The 18,018-nt window shown below is 41.1% G+C and overlaps 1 protein-coding gene and 1 long non-coding RNA gene across 3 annotated transcripts in view; one reads left to right on the top strand and one right to left on the bottom strand.

Moving 5' to 3' along the window:
- The window catches only part of grin2aa (glutamate receptor, ionotropic, N-methyl D-aspartate 2A, a), a 184,357-nt gene that overhangs the window by 51,844 nt on the left and 114,495 nt on the right, over positions 1–18,018 (bottom strand). For both annotated transcript variants that reach the window (XM_037791906.1, XM_037791907.1), the window contains 2 exons: positions 15,506–15,672; positions 9,450–9,878 (listed from right to left, as the gene is read on the bottom strand). In XM_037791906.1, coding sequence (XP_037647834.1) covers positions 9,450–9,878; positions 15,506–15,672 — 596 coding nt within the window. The remainder of the gene's footprint in view (positions 1–9,449; positions 9,879–15,505; positions 15,673–18,018) is intronic.
- LOC119501501 lies at positions 5,782–7,030 on the top strand. Its single transcript, XR_005209844.1, has 2 exons — positions 5,782–5,971; positions 6,080–7,030. It is a non-coding gene; the product is annotated as an uncharacterized LOC119501501 (long non-coding RNA).

Below are 18,018 nucleotides of genomic sequence, written 5' to 3'. Positions count from 1 at the left end.
GATAAAAATATCTTCAGTGTTATTTTTTCCCCTCTTATTTTGGAGTAAAAGGGGATGGGATGGGATGGGATGGGATGGGAGCGGGGCGCTGCACCCAGCACTAAATGTACACTGCAGCAGGCAAATAAGAGCACACACATACACTGCATTACAGCAGAAAGGGCCAAACCCAAAACACTCTTCATTCATGCTGTTCTCTTAATCCTGCACTCACTGAGCAATGAAGATTAATAATGTTAATATAAGAAACAGTGACATCTTTTCTGGTTTCTAAAGAGGCTTTACTGCAGGGAGTCTCCGCAAAGATGTTAAGATAAACCGTATAATACCGCGTGTGCGTTAAAGATAGAGATATTTATCCTTCATGAAGACAAGGACCGGTCAAAACTAATGATGTATACGGTCAGCACATGATCTATGAAGAGCACACACACTGTGCTTAGTGAGAGACAAAGACTGGGAAGTCTGGAAAAAAAGATGGGACGTGCTACCAGTGCTGATTTAGGTCTTTTAAGATGACCCAATGGTCACTTGTAAACACACTCATGCCTCAGGTGGCACGTGTTAAGTGTGGCATGAATGATGACCGTACACGGTGAAGTAGATGCTAGCTTAGCAGAGTCTCTGCCCCTCCTGTTGTCCCCGGTGTCCGTGTTATTATGTTTGTGCAGTTATTTTTCAGTGCGAGTTCGGGCAGCACAAGATTAATGCTAACAATTACATTTTCTTTTTTTCCCCGAGCTTGCAGTTGCACAATAAAATGCAACACATGTCCACACAGCTACTTCAGCAGGATTTCCTTTTGTTGCACAAAATAGGATTTATGTGTGTGTGTGTGTGTGTGTGTGTGTGTGTGTGTACTGGCTTGGGGATTCTGTATATTGTAGCCGAGTTTGAATATCAGGGGATTTTCTCCAATATGCTAATAAAGTTTTAGTTCAGGGATCCCTGCACAACGCTGGAGCACCTTTCTTAGATACCTCTGATGAAAAATTAATAAACTTCCCATGCAGTGGGATTGGCAGCTGCGACTGACTAAACTCCCTTCATATCCTCGGCTCTGCAGTCCCACATCTCCCCGTCTCTCCACTCTCTGAGCAGCCAAACCAAAAGCAACTTGATGGTTCATTTATCTCGGAGATGTAACACACTAGCTGTCAATCATATGCTAGTCCTGGGTAATGAACACAATATAGTGAACTGTTCTGCCTGACAAAGCCAGTAAAGAAGCCGGCTGGGAGCCTGAAGGGCCTTCGGCTGGGAGGGGGGATTCTAGGAGGCTGCATCTGTCGATAACTGGTCAAACTGGAGTTAGGACCAGAATCTTTTTCACATCTGATTTACCATATAAAAATTAGGGGTGTAAGAATATTGCAATATTATGTTTTGCGATACTATATTGATTCTCAAAAACAATTTTTAATTAATTGTTAACATGCAAAGATTAACGCCGTCAATACTTGTGTATGCATCCTCTTATAGTGCTATGATGTTGGATGTTGCAGGGACTGTGATAACATAAATGCAGATCTCACTGTTCTGATTGCATAAAAAAAGTAAACTTGTTTTACTCAGATTTTATGCATATGGCAGTGTGTTCTTTATACCATTACAGATTTTCTAAAATTAGATTAAAAAAATTGCAATATATCGCTTTGTTTACAGTATCCCAATATGCTCACTATAGAGGGCCCTTTAACACATTTTTCTCTACTGGAAGGGCACCCTAGAGGGCACTTTATCACATTTTCTCTACTGGAAGGGCACCCAAGAGGGCACTTTATCACATTTTCTCCACTGAAAGGGCACCCATAGGGCACTTTATCACAATTTCTCTACTAGAGGGGCACCCAAGAGAGCACTTTGTCACATTTTCTCCACTCAAAGGGCACCCTCGAGGGCACTTTATCACATTTTCTCTACGGGAAGGGCACCCAAGAGGGCACTTTATCACATTTTCTCCAATGGAAGGGCCCCCTAGAGGGCACATTATCACATTTTCTACACTGGGAGGGCACCCTAGTGGAAGGGCACCCTAGAGGGCACTTTATCATGTTATATCTACTTTAGGGGCATCCAGGAGAGCACTTTTTGTTGTTTGTTTTTCAAACATGGGGGCACCAAGAGAGGTGGTCACCCCCCTGCCAAAAATAGATTGTGAAAAAGTAGGCTACTTTGTTTTTTCTTTTTTTTGTCAACCCCCTTTTTTTTTTATCGTTTCTGTGCTTACCGCTGTCTGCCGTCGGAATTCTCAATACACACTTATAATTCTCCAAAAAAGATGTTGCAAATAACCAGGCAGCCTTGGATGTAATCAGCATAAGTTGGGGGAGCTCCACCTTCAACCCACCGGACAACACTGCTCCTGCAGTCTTGTATAAAATGCACACCCACCGCTGCCCAAAGGACACCTCGGGCTAAGCATCGGGAACTTGAACTACAATTAGCTCATTGTTTTAGATTGAAAACGGAGGCATCTGCTTTTGCTTTGCAATCACCTTCTTGTGTCAACAATATTAAAATGAAAGTTTTTGCATACTCACACAGAGACACATCTGCTCATGATTTATTAAAGGATTCAGCCCCTCTCTCATGCAGACGGTTACCCGCAAGGCAATACTTAAGCTGACAAGAGAGATTTGAGGGGTAAAATGACTGATTATTTCATGATTGTAGATATTCTTACCCACAGTGGTACAGTATGTATTAGCAACTCTGTCTATCCAACTCACTCTGTATGTATGGATCTTTTTCTTCCTCTCACTTTCGGACTTTATTTGGAATAATGATAACATTGTGTCTCCGAATTTTAGCTTTCGAGCAGCTAAGGAAAACCTGTTTCTTATTGGATTATAATAAATGTTTGCTCGCTTGCTAATTAGGTTCCAACACAACAGCAGTTTCAACACAGTGACAACTACATACTGCAGTAGGCAGAATGTTTTTGGCATCATTGGCATCATCCAAAATCCCATAATAACCTTTCAGCATACTGTGATTCAAGTGTTCTGAGTGGAAACTAGACTTCTGCACCTCCTCATGGCTCTGTTTTCAGACTTTAAAAAATCTTTGGCCAATCACAGGTCATTTCAGAGAGAGCGTTCCTATTGGCTGTGCTCCGGCTGGTGGGCGGTGCTTAGTTTTGGTTCGACTGTTCTCAACATGGCTGCCGGTTCACCAACTTTCTCATTTTACAGCTAAACAGTACACTACAAGATGATTCTGAAAACATTTGAATAGAGAAATAGGCATTACAGTAACAGAATATTGATTCATATTTGATCAGCGCTGCCTAGTTTGACCTTTTGATCGGAGTTCGCGAGTGATTGACAGCTGCTCAGAGACGGCAGGCTCCAGCTCGGCTCTGATTAGTTGTTTTCATCCGGTCTGTGAAATCTTGCAGATGCCATTAGGAACACCGAAAACACAGAGGCACATGATTTTTTTCAGATTACATGTCTCATGCAATACTGTCAGGATATAGTGACCGTTTTATAAAAATAACTTTTTCTTTAATCATATTTGCTTCATTTCTATCCACTGCAGCTTTAACATGCACACCACTTCACACACAGCAGCTCATTTCATGTGAACACCCCTCCACAGGGGACAGTATAAAGAACATTTCCCCATCTACTCAAATATACTCTTTGTGAGATCAGAATTGTCACAAGTCGCAGGAGAATTGCAAATAGGAACATAGAATAATACATATAGCCTACTGTATTAATATGAAAAGAATAAAATGCAGTAATGATCATGCAGTTATGTAATATTCATGAGCAGCGGAGTGACTGGCATGTTGAATCATTGTTCCCACTCTGTAAAACCGATATTCATCGGTTATGTCTCTGACTCTCGGTGAAAAATGACAAATGCACAAAGCTGTTTTGTACAATATATACACACAACTTGTTTAAGTGTCTGGCTTTAACATACTACTTTACAAGCAAAATTGCATCTTATTAACTGATCTAATGTGTCAGCATATGGCATGCGTCTTTTAAATTCTCGGTTGCAGTGCGTTGAGCGTATGAGTATGAATCTCTGCACAGCTCACATGACGACTGCCCCAGGCCTCAGTATGTGTGTGTAAGGCGTATGTGCGTACATGTGTGTTTCCCTGAGCTCTGACCCTCATATATCAGAGCTGGAGACTGAAATTACCTGTCAGGACTCTACTACTACCACCACGCCTTGCCCACACACACACTCTCTCACACACACACACACACTGATATATAAGTGCTAAAGTCTTTTAAGGCACACTGTTCACCACAGCAAGGTGAGCGGTGCACCGTAAATCTGCCATGACAGGACATTCTCTTAAGGGGGGGATATTTCTCTTGTTCTCTAACACGCACACACCCGAGCACACTCACACACACACACACATAAAGCCACACATGCACACGGCGTATTTGAAATGCAGCGCAGGTTGTCACTTTGGTTTGATTGCTGCACTGGCCACTGCTCTTAGTAGGTCATTTGTCTCCTGTTTTTTATTTTATTTTATTTTTCGATTACTCCGCAAAACATATTCATCTTGGATGCGTCACAGTGGATTTATCATCACGGCTGTCAGAGGCGAAGTGAGTGAGGTAAAACTTCACTAGAAGCCCGAGTCGCCAGAACTATACAGGCCTTTCTGTGATTTTCAGGACCACCTATTCATTTCATCCTCTTCAAAGCAAGTTTTGTTCTCTTGCGACACGTCCTGGCTCACATCCACTGTAAATCAAATTGTTGTCACAAATCACAGCTTAGAAACGAGAGGCGTCTCAAACTGAATGCTTATAAGATAATGCTGTCATAGACATCTTGCTTACAACAAGGCACTGAAGAACTAAAGGGGAGGATATAATACTGTGTATGGCTGAACGATTATGGCCAAAATGATAAAAACATAATTATTTTGATCAATATTGATATCACGATTATTTATCATGATTATTCATAGATTAGGGACAAATTATCTTTATTGCAATTTCACATTTAAATAGACAGAGCGCTCACTTCCACTTTCACTTCCATGTTGTGCTACAATCCAACCATCAGAAAATGTTATATGTTATACTTTGTTATTGTCATCTAATAATGATTAATTGCATAAAAACACACAATTCAAATGATTAGGAAGTAAATCATCGCATATATATTAGAAGCTTCTTAGAGCTAGTGATAGGAAGTTAAAAGGGTCATAATTCTCTCTCTAATATCCATTACTCCTGCAAAACAAATGGATTTATTCAAGTTTCTCACCAAAAAAACACATTTTACAAGATTAAATTTGAGCACATCATGATAAACATCAATATAAATTACCATCGCCCAACACTCATATTTACTGAGCAGAGCTTAACGCATCATAATGTAATTCAATGGAACCTCTGTTAACGGCAGACGAGCCGGTCACAGTTACTCAGAGCAGCATCATGGGAATGAATTACAATATAATTGTGAAAAAAGTGTCTGATTAAGTTAGTTGTTCCAAATGTTTTAAGGTTGTTCCTCCACGGCTCATTTTGAACTTGCAGTTGTGACAAATTGCAGCTTTATGTCTTTTTCACTCAGCAGAAGAACTTCCAAACCACCGACATGTTATGTGTGTGTGTGTGTGTGTGTGTATGACATTACTGACTGTGCCGCTGTGTGCCGACGTAAAACCATCATGTGGCAGCTGCACGTGTGTGTGTGTGTGTGTGTGTGTGTGTGTGTGTGTGTGTGTGTGTCCGGCAAAAGAATCTGATATATGAGACTGCTGAAAACCGGCCGGCTTCAATCGGCTGCTGATTGACGGTGCATCTCTAGCAGTTAGTTTAGGAAGTGTTTGATTCATGCAGCAGAGTTTTCTATGGCGTAGCATTTTGAACGTCAGTATCGCAGTTTGATTCATTTTATTGTGGGAAGCCAAAATTGTGATTGCGATTAATATTCAATTAATTGCGCAGCCCTTATACTGTGCCCCGCTGTAAGTACTGCAATATGTCACACTGGTGCTGTACATTTCTACGTACAGCCCATCTGCCCACCTCTGTGTGTGTGTGTGCTGGCCGTGTCCTCTTATATCCCCTGACAGCCGTTGATGGTCTAACAACCCACACTGGCCCGTCGCCCCGACCTAGCCTTGACCAATCATGTTTCCCGTGTCCTGGCCCTGAAGCCCTATTGGCTGAGCTCTCTCACCCACAACAGAGCCATCTGCGGCCACTCATCACCTGGGTAACAACCTGAGGCAGCAGAGCATGCTGGGAACAAAATCAGCTGGCTCTGGATATTTGGTAATTCTCTTTCTGTGTTTCCTGACAAAAGGGGAGCGATATTGGTGCAGAATTGGTGTTTAAAGCCCTATCGAGGTTAATCAGTCATACTTTACGGTCTCTTTGCACAAAATGACCATAATTTATGAGTGGGGGCTCATAAATTTTGCCGAGCAATGCCAGTTACTCCTCTGTTACCTCAGTGACAACTGGAATTTCAAGCTCTTTAAACAGGCAGAGTTAGCCCAGTCCTGTTTTTACAGTGAGTGTTCTAATTTCCCAGCTCCCTTTAACTACCCACGGTGCACAATCCACTTGGTTCGCAGAACTCAAATGAGAATTGATCCAAAATACTGATGCGAATTTGGCATGACATCAGTTGGACAAATAAGCAACCAGTGATGTAACGTTAGCCACAAAAGCCAAAAGAGTTCCCGGTTGATTTATTGACCAATTACATGAAAATGCTTCAGGCTGGTAAAAATGCACAGACAGTCGCTGTACGCTGACGTCAGAGGAAAATGTTCGACTTCAATCTTGATTTATAAGTTTAGCAGAGGAAATGTACCTGTTTCCTTGTTCATCTCTTTTCTCTCCCTCTCTTTTTTCCTCTTTGTTTTGCTCTCAGCCTCTCATCGTTTTCTGAAAAACTGTTATCTAACTCTGAAAGGAATATCATGCAAACTTTTGAGATGATGATGGGTAATGATAGGCATCAGAAAAACATATCATTAAATGTATCTTTCTGATTCATATTGGACACGTTGCTGTTCTTTAATGCCGGTTCAAATAAGTTCAAGTACCTCCGGGTCACATTGGACTCTACATTAACCTTTAAAAGGTATCTGGAAAAAGGTCTCAAACACCATCAAATTTAAGTTACAATATTTTAAGCAAATCAAGCCATTTCTTACAGTTAATGCCGCCAAGATGTTTTCACACATCGAGTATTGTTTTACTTACTGGTCACTTACAGGTGTAAGTTCAAGAAAGCCATATAAGTTTGGGATAAAACCACTAATTTCATTATTGTAACATTCTGGAAAAATATAATTTATTTAGCTTTGAGAACTAAAAAAATAAATAATCAAATATGCTTGTTTTATATATAAGGCTTTGCATGGGCTTGCACCATCTCCTCTAAATTATTTCACAGTGGCATTGGCAGCAGGGTCACCACTAGAAGGGATTGCGAGGCGCCACATACGTGCGCAACATTTGGTCAAACAGGGCTGTCAGTAAAGGGAAGTAAATATTGAAATGGCTCACTTCACTACCTGCAATAACGGAGGGCCCTATATATTCCACTTTTAAAATCCATCTCAAACGATGGCTTAAAGGTCCAGTGTGTGGGATTTCAGGGGATCTATTGGCAGAAATGGAACATAATATTCATAACTATATTTTCATTAACGTATAATCACCTCAAACTAAGAATCGTTGACTTTTCGTTAGCTTAGAATGAGTCCTTCATATCTACATAGGGAGCGGGTCCTCTTCCCTGAGTCCAGCATGTTGCTCCACCATGTTTCTACAGAACGGACCAACCAAACACTGACTCTAGAGAGAGACTTTCACGTTTTATTTGTTACCTGAAGGCCACCGTAGCTCTCCGACACGCTTGGAGAGGGAGGAGTGAGAGGAGGGGTATTCAGTTGGTTGCAATCTGCAACCTCACCACTAGATTCCACTAAGGCAAACCAGAACTGTGATCACTTTTAACTTGACATGTAGCAAAATGTATTTGCATTCTTGCTAACTCCGGCGTGTTTACATCTTGTACTTTTATACTGATGTTCATTAAAAGTACATATAAATAAAGTTATTTCAGCCGTATTTCAAGCCTTCATCTGAGACAAAAGCAAACTCATGAATGGTGACATGATTAAGACTTACCCACTGGAGAAATTCCCATTATTATATTGATGCACAGTGTTTGCCAAAATGATGACTATTAATCTTTAAGGTGAGACACTACAGGAAAAAACATTGTTTTTCAGGCACTGGTCAATTTTGAGATTTTGGGCTATTTTGCTTCCATAACATGTCTGCTTTCAGACTAGTGGAAAGATAACATCCAAAATACACATTTAGGTGTTTATTTTACTACTTTGTCTATTTGCATCTGTAGATTTCTCGTAAATTCACCAAAAGTTAGCATAAGTTAATGCCTTATTTGCATATTTAAACATAACATTTCAGAAAACTTGTAATACAAAAATAATTGTCTCAATGTAAATAATCAACCGGGGACGTTTCACGGTGATATCTATTAGCTAATATCTCTACCCTGTTCAACTGTAGTGTCTCCCCTTAAGTTCAGCTAAATTTGTTCTTCTTCTCAATCATTTCCTCATTTAAGCATCTTGTTGTTGCAAAGTAGAGACAGACCGCTTTTCGGATTGTTGTTTTTGGTAATACATTTTGAAATTCAATTTTGTCATTTAGACTTGAGATTCCTAATTTCACACTTCATTATTATTAAAAAAAACAACAACATTGGGATGTAAACACAGGTTGTGTGTGCGTCTCTCCCTCCTCTGCCAGATGGAAAGCCAGACAAAGCTGGCAAGACCTGCAACATCTCCCACTGGCTGCTGGGGAGCAAGCGCATGATGAGAAGGAGAGCAGAAGAGAGTGAATGGGAGACGGAGGACTAAATGAGAAGAGGAGCAGAAGGACTCATCAAGGAGCTCTTCAATTTTGGAGAGCACTCATTTGTAGCGGCTTCCCGCTGTTGTACCCCAGTCTCAATTTCTTCCCTTCCCTCTTTCCTCACTGCCTAAATAACAAACTCCCTCCTCTCAACTCCCATTCACCTCTTTCATTCTCTCACTCCTACACTTCCTCTTAGCTCTAACTCTCAATCCCTTGTTGTTTTTTTTATCCAGTAATTGCATCTTTCCTCAATCTCAATCTTTGGTGGAAACTTGGTGGAAGTCTCTAATCACTAGGGGTGAAAACAAACTCTGTGGCAGGAAGCCATGCATTCAAATAAACATCCACACACACATTTCATGTGTATTTACAAAGCCACTCTTCTTTATGCTATAAAAATACCTCGTGAAATCTTTTAGAATTCTGCTGTTTCTATTTTTCTGCCCCCTTAAAAAAGACTACACTGTGTTTCTAATCATTATAGGCATGAATACCAAGACAAACACATCCACACACTCCTTCTTTACTTACTTGTGTAACGCACTGGGTGGCAGTTTGGACGTCTTCTCAAGCTGGCCATAACAGGACGTCTTGGCCTCGGGGATGTCGCCATACTCCTCCAACATGGCCGCCGCTGCCGACGTTATGATCCCCAGACCATCCCGAACACGCGCCTCTAACGGGTAGTCCCAGTCGTCGTACGACACCGAAATCATCCCCGGTGGGAATGCTTCGGGCGTTAACTCCGGGTTCCCAGTGGTGAGCGATGGCACAATCCAGATGTATCCAAATCCGGTGAGGCCCAGGGAGCGAGCCTCCTCCAGGATGTAGACCGCCTCGTCCTTGGAGCAGTAGAGCAGGACCACGGGGGACTGGACCTTCTTGAGCATGATCTGGGAGCGGCTGTCCTCCTCCACCGCGTCCAGGATGATGATGTTCTGCAGGTCCCAGCCCACGAAACTAAAGCGGGGATAACGAGGACAGGAGTGAAATGTTAATATTTAACTAATAGCCTATTAACTTTGCTCAGGTGCCGGCAAGGGCAGTTATAATTATCCATTATAATTAATATCATTGTTAAGTGCGATCTGAATGCTAATAGGTGTAAAGTGCTTGTTGTCAGGGGGAACACATTAAGGCTAAATGGAGAATGCAAATGCTAAAGCTGGTCCCGTATAATGATGCTCAGCAGGTTCCAGCCCACACAGCTAAAGGACAAGGAGAACAAACACTGGCCTCTTCATGTGAAAGGGCCTGTGGTCAATGTGCTAATTGGCAACAACAGTTACCAGAAAATAATGCTGTTATCAACGTGGAGCGCAACTTCTGTCACGCCTCTTGGACAAAAAAAATATTAAAGAGGACCCTTTATGCTTTTGTTCTTTTTCCCTTTCCTTTAGTGTGTTATATAGTTTTTTTGTGACTGTAAAAGGTCTGCAAAGTTACAAATCCACAGTCCACAGAAAAATGAGTTACTCTCCCCCACAGAAACACTGCTCCTGAACTGCTTGAAATGCCTTGCATGAAGTCCCGCCTATTCTTCTGTAACGTGGTGATGTCACTAAGGAACATATTTGCGTAATACCTGCCTAGCGGCTAGTTTGGCACTCCCCCAAACAGAGCTAGTTAGAGTGGAGCTGAAGCAGAGTCTGAAGAGTTTAGTTCGGTTGACCAATCACAACAGAGTGGGCCAACTGACCAATCAGAGCAGACTGGGCTGGGAGGCGGAGCTCAAACAGAGCATTTCAGACAGAGGGTGAAAAGAGGTGCTGCAGCACAGTCGGTATGGGAAAAATAAAGCAGTTTTTGAACATTAAAGCATGTAAACATGTTCTAGAAGAAACCCAAAATACAAGTATGCACCTGAAATTAAGCATAATACTGTAGGTCCTCTTTAATATTTATTTACTCCTGCACAACCATGTGGCTGAGTATGCTTTTACGTAGAGATTTTCCTCTATGGAGAGCTGAAACTTAAATGCTTAAAGCAACTGTGAAGGAAAACAGATCTGTATATTTCCAAAGCAAATGTTTTGTATCTAGTTCTGTAGCCAGGGTTACAAGTGCTTAATAAAATGATGATGCATTTGTAGAGTATCTTTTTTCATCCAGGGGGGCAGGCTGCTCTTTTTCACAACATCCAGAGCGATAACATTCAGCAGGTCCCAGTGCGCAAGGCTAAAGAGCAGCAGAAACAGAGGAAATGGTGGTTATGTTTGTAGAAAATAATATATCATAAACTGGTAGCATGCAGTGGTATCGGAAGTACAGGCCCTTGATGGCAGAGCTGGCATAGCGAGGGACAAAGACGGATGTACAGTATGCACACACACTGGAGTGTTAAAAAAGTGTGACACACGATAGGGAAAAGAGGAAAGCAGTTAACAAGCGTGCAAGAATCCAACAACAGACAGGTAGTGTAACATGAGAGTGGTTTGGGACTTGCTGTCCACTTCTTGCTGTCCAGACTGATAATGGCCTACTGGTGCCTGATGACAAAACTAGTAAAGAGAGACAATGATACAAAGAGACACATTCAGGGGTAAAAACAAGTATGGGAGAATGTAATACCTCAATGTAAAAAAAATAAATAAAAAAGGGTTCAGGAAATACGTTTCATGTATTCTGCGCAGAAATCTGAGAACACCTAGTTACAAATGTTTGCTTTGAACCAAGCCGACCACCTACCGAGTGAACACTCATCCTCTTCATTAAATAAATCATTATATAGTTGTGGATTTATAATAATTTTTACCCCTCAGCAAACTCTTTACTTGTAGATTAATCACCTTGGTTGAAACTAGGGCTGTCAAAGTCGGATGTCTAATTTCTTCAACGTATTAATGTGAAGATACTGGCAACATATGAAACTAGAACACCTAAGGAATCTATTGGTACAATCATGTCATACTAGCTTGTCGTGAAAGGAGGTTAAATAACGCTCCAAACTTACACAAAATTTTGGTGAGGAAAAACTGTCATGACCAATTTTTAAAGGGGGCCCTTGACCTTCTGACCTCAAGATATGTGAATGCAAATGGGTTCTATGGGTACCCACGAGTCTCCCCTTTACAGACATGCCGACTCTATGATAATCACATGTAGTTTTGGGCAGTCAAAGTCAAGTCAGCAGAATGACAAACTGACAGCTGTTAGGCTTGAGTTATGATTTGAGCATATTGTTTTATGCTAAATGCAGTACCTGTGAGGGTTTCTGGACAATATTTGTCATTGTTTTGTGTAGTTAATTGATTTCCAATAATAAATATATACATACATTTGCATAAAGCAAGCATATTTGCCCACTCCCATGTTGATAACAGTTTTAAAGACTTGAAAAATTGAAAAAAAAAGTGTGATTAATTGGCGATTAGTCGTGATTAACTATGTAAAATCACTCGATCCAGATCATGAAGGTAAGTGAAAATGTGTCCAATGCCTGAACAACCATTCCTGTCCATAAAAACAGCTCTGTCCCTTTTAATCTGCAGATTATACTGACGGGCACACCACCTACCTACAGTACCTTTCTGCATTCCTCCACCAGACAGCCTATATAATTTACTTAGCTACCCACAAAAAATATTCCCTCACTCTCACGTTATATATCTGGGCATGTATTTCATCTAAGCTACTGTTTCCATGGTAAGGTCGGCTTTGACTCACTGAGTTGACTGGACCAATTTTCTGTTGTGCATGATGGAAGTTCATTGGTATTAAAACTGTCTGCCCATGACTAAGTCACTGCGAACCAGCTGAATGCTGACACAAGAAATAATAAGCCCAATTACCTGCAATTACCCCGTTGTCGATTTCCTGTTTCATAACTGATGGCCATTATTTCAACACTGAGGTCAACATCACTTCTGGAGGTGGTACGGATATTGACATTGGGGATGTTAAGTTACTTTTCTTTATTACAAATCTGTTACACTGCTGAGCTATCTTTCACTAATGTATTGTAAATACATTTATATGGAGTGGATATTGATTGGCAGTAGAAGCATAAATAAGGCGCTTGGACTTGCTGGAAGGGAAAACGTGTACAGGATCTGATTCCTATTTGGGCAGATTATAGTGACACATTTTCAGTAGCGAAGGCGTCCCAGTTTCCTGATAGCAACACCTGTTTGCGGGACAAATTCATAATCTCAGTCAATCAGCCACTTAACCATCTGTCGCCACTCTACTTGTAATTAAAACTATTGTATCCACCAGTGTTACCAAATACAGACACAGGCAGAGAGTTTTTTGAATCGCTGTTTGGTTTGACATAAAGAGTAACTGCTAATGAAAAAGAGTCTCCTCAGCTGGGTTTTAATATATCACAGGCTCAGGCGCCCGCCCTTGCCAACATCTCAACACTGCTGAACATGGATCATTAATTTGACTTTTTTCCCCCCAAAAAATTATGGCTTGCCGTTCTCTTCAGCAGTTTTTTTTTTCTCTCTCCCTGCGGAGAGCTACAGCATCAGTCAAAATGACCTAAAGGTGCGGCAAACAGCCAAACGGCATGTGTAGTAAACCTACCAGTCGTCTACATTCATTTTAAGAATGCTGATGAAATCCTTTAAGAGCTGACTTTCTTTGAGGTACATACCGTACAGTGTGAGTGGAGGAGATGAAAAAATACAAGGCCAAAGCATTGTGTGCGGTGACTCTTCTAGAAAGTAAACTTTCTCATTCTCTGGGGAAATGTGCAGTGATAATGGAGAAGATTACACCCAAAATGGGGAAATGGGCTTGGAGAAATGCCTGTGCTAGGAGCGTATCAACTCTTAAGGAAACATAACTACAGCATCTTGTTATCTTCAGTTTTTCTTAGTGCAAGCAGTTGGCATTGAGAGGTGATTTTGGGAACGATGACACAAAAGGGTAGATGAGGTGGAGAAAAACGGCCCATTGTTCATGTACTTCATAGATCCTCTATTAAGGTTATGTTCCATATAGTATCATGTTGAAGTTGTTTATCTGCACTGTAAGTTAATGTGTTTTTCCTGCAAGGTTCAGTAAGCGTAATAATCCTGCAACATAAAGTCAAAGTGAACAGCCTTAGTCCTTTTAGCTAGTGGTGTGACATTTGGTCGGTTGGACCACCAATTTGGTCCAGACTGGAATATGTCCAGAACACTTAGCTGGATTGCCATGAAATTTGGTCCAGAGATCAATGTTGCCCAGAGGATGAATTCTAATGACTCTGGTGATGTCCTGACTTTTTTTTCTTACACCACCAGCAGGTCAAAGTTTTTACTTATCCAGTGAAATATCTCAACATCTACTTTATGGATTGGCACAAGACATTCCAGATTCCCAGGAGATGTCTCCTACTGACTGATATTTCCTCTACTGCCACCATGAGGTTGATGTTCGTGGTTTTGACTGAAATGTCTCGACCAATACTTTGGTTATTACAAAATAACTTGCAAAACTAATAGCATTCCTATCAGCTTTTGCTGTACTTTGTGTTTAGTCTTAATTAGCATACTAACAAGTAAGGGATAATGTACAGCGAGCCAGTCATTGTTGTGAAATAAACCCTGACAGGGCGATGCGACACGCCGACTTATTACACGACTACTTACTTAAGAAATCAATATTTTGACACAAAAACGGTCCTCCAGAGTCTGACATCAGAGCTGCGCCCATAGTAACGGTCTGTTATACATAGCAACGGTCTGCTATAAAGAAATAACGCTGTGATGGACCAATCAGAATCGAGTATTCAATAAAGCCGTGTAATAAACTAAATTAAAATGGTGAACATGGTAAACGTTATATTTGCTTAGCATCAACATGTTAGCATCGTCACTGTGAGCATGTTAGCATGCCGTAATTAGCATTTAGTTCAAAGCGCTGCTGTGCGTAAACGTAGCCTCACAGAGCCGCTGGCATGGCTGCAGACTGTTTGTCTTGTTACAGTTGTCTCTCCTTCTGACTTTTATTTAAGTTTACCTGACCAACTCTGTTTGTGCTCTTTATCCAGAAGTTCTCCAAATTAGAGCTGCAACGATTAATCAATTAGTTGTCAACATTAAATTAATCTGCAACTATTTTGATAATCAATTAATCGGTTAGAGTAATTTGTTAAACTGTCTGATTCCAGCTTCTTAAATGTGAATATTTTCTGGTTTCTTTACTCCTGTATGACAGTAAACTGAATATCTTTGAGTTGTGGACAAAATAAGACATTTGAGTACGTCATCTTGGGCTTTGGGAAACACCGATTGACATTTATCACCATTTTCTGACATTTTATAGACCAAACAACTAATCAATTAATCAAGGAAATAATCAACAGATTAATCAACAATGAAAATAATCATTAGTTGAAACGCTACTCCAAATAAAAGGGAAGTTTGCCACTTGGTTGTCACTGCTAGCAGACCAACTTTAACAGCAAATGCATCCACATCAGGACCAGTTAAGTACAGCACCAATGGGATTTCATTAATTCTTCATTTCGCTGCATCATCTTGTTGGCTACAGTTATCCAATGTAATAATAATCAGATATACAATCTAAGAAGATAAATAAAGATGCAAATAAAACTGGGGAACCATGCAAGGCTGGTGTGTAGTTGATCCTACCTGTTGTCCACGGTAGTTTTTAGGATGTTGATGAACTCCTGGTAGCCGGGGAACTTTGACGTAACAATGGAGAAGATGTGCCAGTCGTACTCCTCCATGATGTTCAGCATCAGCAGAGCCTCCTGCTGGATGGAGGCACCGAACTGGAAGAATGTTGACTTCACATCCTGAGAAAAGATGGATCCGGGGATAAGGAGAGAGGGAAGAAGACATTTAGTTGAAGACATATCTGGATTTTTGTCTCACTTCTCTTATAGCTACAGTATAATTCAAACAGCACCTCAGAAATATCAATCAACAACAGAACATTTAAATTTGGCAGTGCACAGACACTCTTTCACACACATACACACACACACAGATCGAGAGTAATAAGCTTCTCGAGGAGGAAATATATGGATGAGGGGCTCAGAACAATTCAATTAAGCCTAAATTGGATTGGTGCGGTACAGGCGGGCTGCAGAACTCTGTGGGCCTGGTACTGGGGAACGAGGGTTACATTCACTCTGAGTCGCTCGTATCCACTCCATTAAACCCGACTCAGAATCATTTGCCACTTAATTCAGCCAAACTGAGACACGGGCTCGGGCAGAGCAGACAAGCACTATTACAGGTGGACAAATTAACTCCATTCATTTATATTGAAGGTTTGGTATTAAATGACTCATTATAGTGCAGGCTATTAAATGAGGTGAAACGCACAATAAATAGTGATGAACAGTGAGGGAGAAAAAAAGAGTGAAGCATAACAAATGTGCCGATTGGCGGAGCGTTACCGCGTCTTTGGTTATTTGTTGCATGATTTGTCGTGTGTGTGAATTTCTGTTACCTTGAAATGTCAGAGAGTTCACACATGGCTTATCTTGACACCACTTGTCTTTGGCACTCTAATTATGATGGACTTGCAGGTTAGTGTGTGTGCAGGTCTTCCGTGTGTGTGTGTGTGTGTGTGTACGTTTGTGTTGCTAGAGAGAAAAAAAGAACGATGGCTGAGAGACACGGAACAAAAGGTTGAGCGAGAGACATGAGACAAATGAAGAAAAAGAGATTCTGCCCGGTGTCACTTTGTAAGATCACACCTGCTCTTAAAATGAATAAATGCGCTTACACACACTGACACACATAAAAGGAGTGCACTACATGTACACACTGCCTGCAGCCTACAGGACTTCATCCAGTGTGACTAAACTTGCAACAAAAAAAGAGAGTTGGTGTGTGTGAGGAAGCAGCTACTGTAATGCTAGGAGCTACAGTACTGGGTAGTGTAACACCACCTGGCATTAGCCTCAATCCTATATGCTGCAAAGATTAGAACACATCTTGAAGAGGCCTAATGACTCAAATAAATCACTGTAGAAGAAGAGATGAAATTGATCAGTTACTATATGAGATAGTTTCATTAATCTCCAGCTGTAATTGTGGCTTTGTTTGTGGAACATATTTCTTAAAAAGCACACATTCCCAAGTTGTGCATTGTATATTGAGTGATGGTTATCTGCATCTCCGGAGACACAACGACTTCAAATGCTTAATGTGTACTGTGTGCTTCTCCAAAGCAAGATATAGAGAGCAAATAGAGCTGGGTATCGTTAAAAAAATGACATCACCAGTACCCTTAAAGTGATGCCGATACCAATGGAGTACTTCATTCGATACCCAGTTGCATAAAATGCCGCCACCACCGCATTTATTTTTATCAGACGCCACAGGCGTGTCGTATAGCCATATTTTCGACGGTTTTGGTAGCATCTCGGCTCGCTGAACTGCCAACTCTGTCAAATACACTGTGCTCGACTTCACCACACCACAGACGGTTTGGGTTGTAGCTGTAGCCAATCACATGTTGCATTAAATCGCTTAAAAAAATGCCTGTGGTGATTGGCTGCGAGCAAAAGCATACCAAAAAAGTATTTTTTTTCTAGATCTGGGTACAAAAAGGATCGAATGCAGGTGTTGTTTGACTGGAGATGTTTCAATACTACTATACTGGGTTATATCAGTCGATACGCTAAAAGGTGCGGCAGTGAATTTAGCGACATCTAGCGGTGAGGTTGCAGTTTGCAACCAACTGAAACTTCTCCTGTGTGTAGGAGAACTACGGTGAACGACGCAAAAACGCGCATGGCCCTATCTAGAGCCAGTGTTTGGTTTGTCCGTTCTGGGCTACTGTAGAAACATGGCGGCCGGCTCCGTATGTAGATATAAATGGATCACTCTAAGATTGCAAAAACACAACAATTTTTATTTGCAGGTGATTATAAACTAGAGAAAACATACTATTATATTCCATTTCTGCCAATAGATCCCTCTAAATGTCACACCCTGTTCCTTTAAAAAGTATGCAAGCCACTTCAAGTGGACAATTTACAGCATACTGAACTGAACTGAAGTTGACTTCATTGAGGAATCTGTGGAAATGTTAACGATATGTTTCCGCTGTTATGCTAATGAGACCCACATCTTACAGTACATTGATCCAGAGAGAAAACTGCATCACTGAGTGCTGACACATA

The sequence above is a fragment of the Sebastes umbrosus genome, chromosome 14 (assembly GCF_015220745.1).
Source record: "Sebastes umbrosus isolate fSebUmb1 chromosome 14, fSebUmb1.pri, whole genome shotgun sequence".
Classification (NCBI taxonomy): Eukaryota; Metazoa; Chordata; class Actinopteri; order Perciformes; family Sebastidae; genus Sebastes; species Sebastes umbrosus.
The sequence above is the reverse complement of the archived record's forward strand: the minus strand, read 5'-3'. Positions and strand labels throughout refer to the sequence as shown.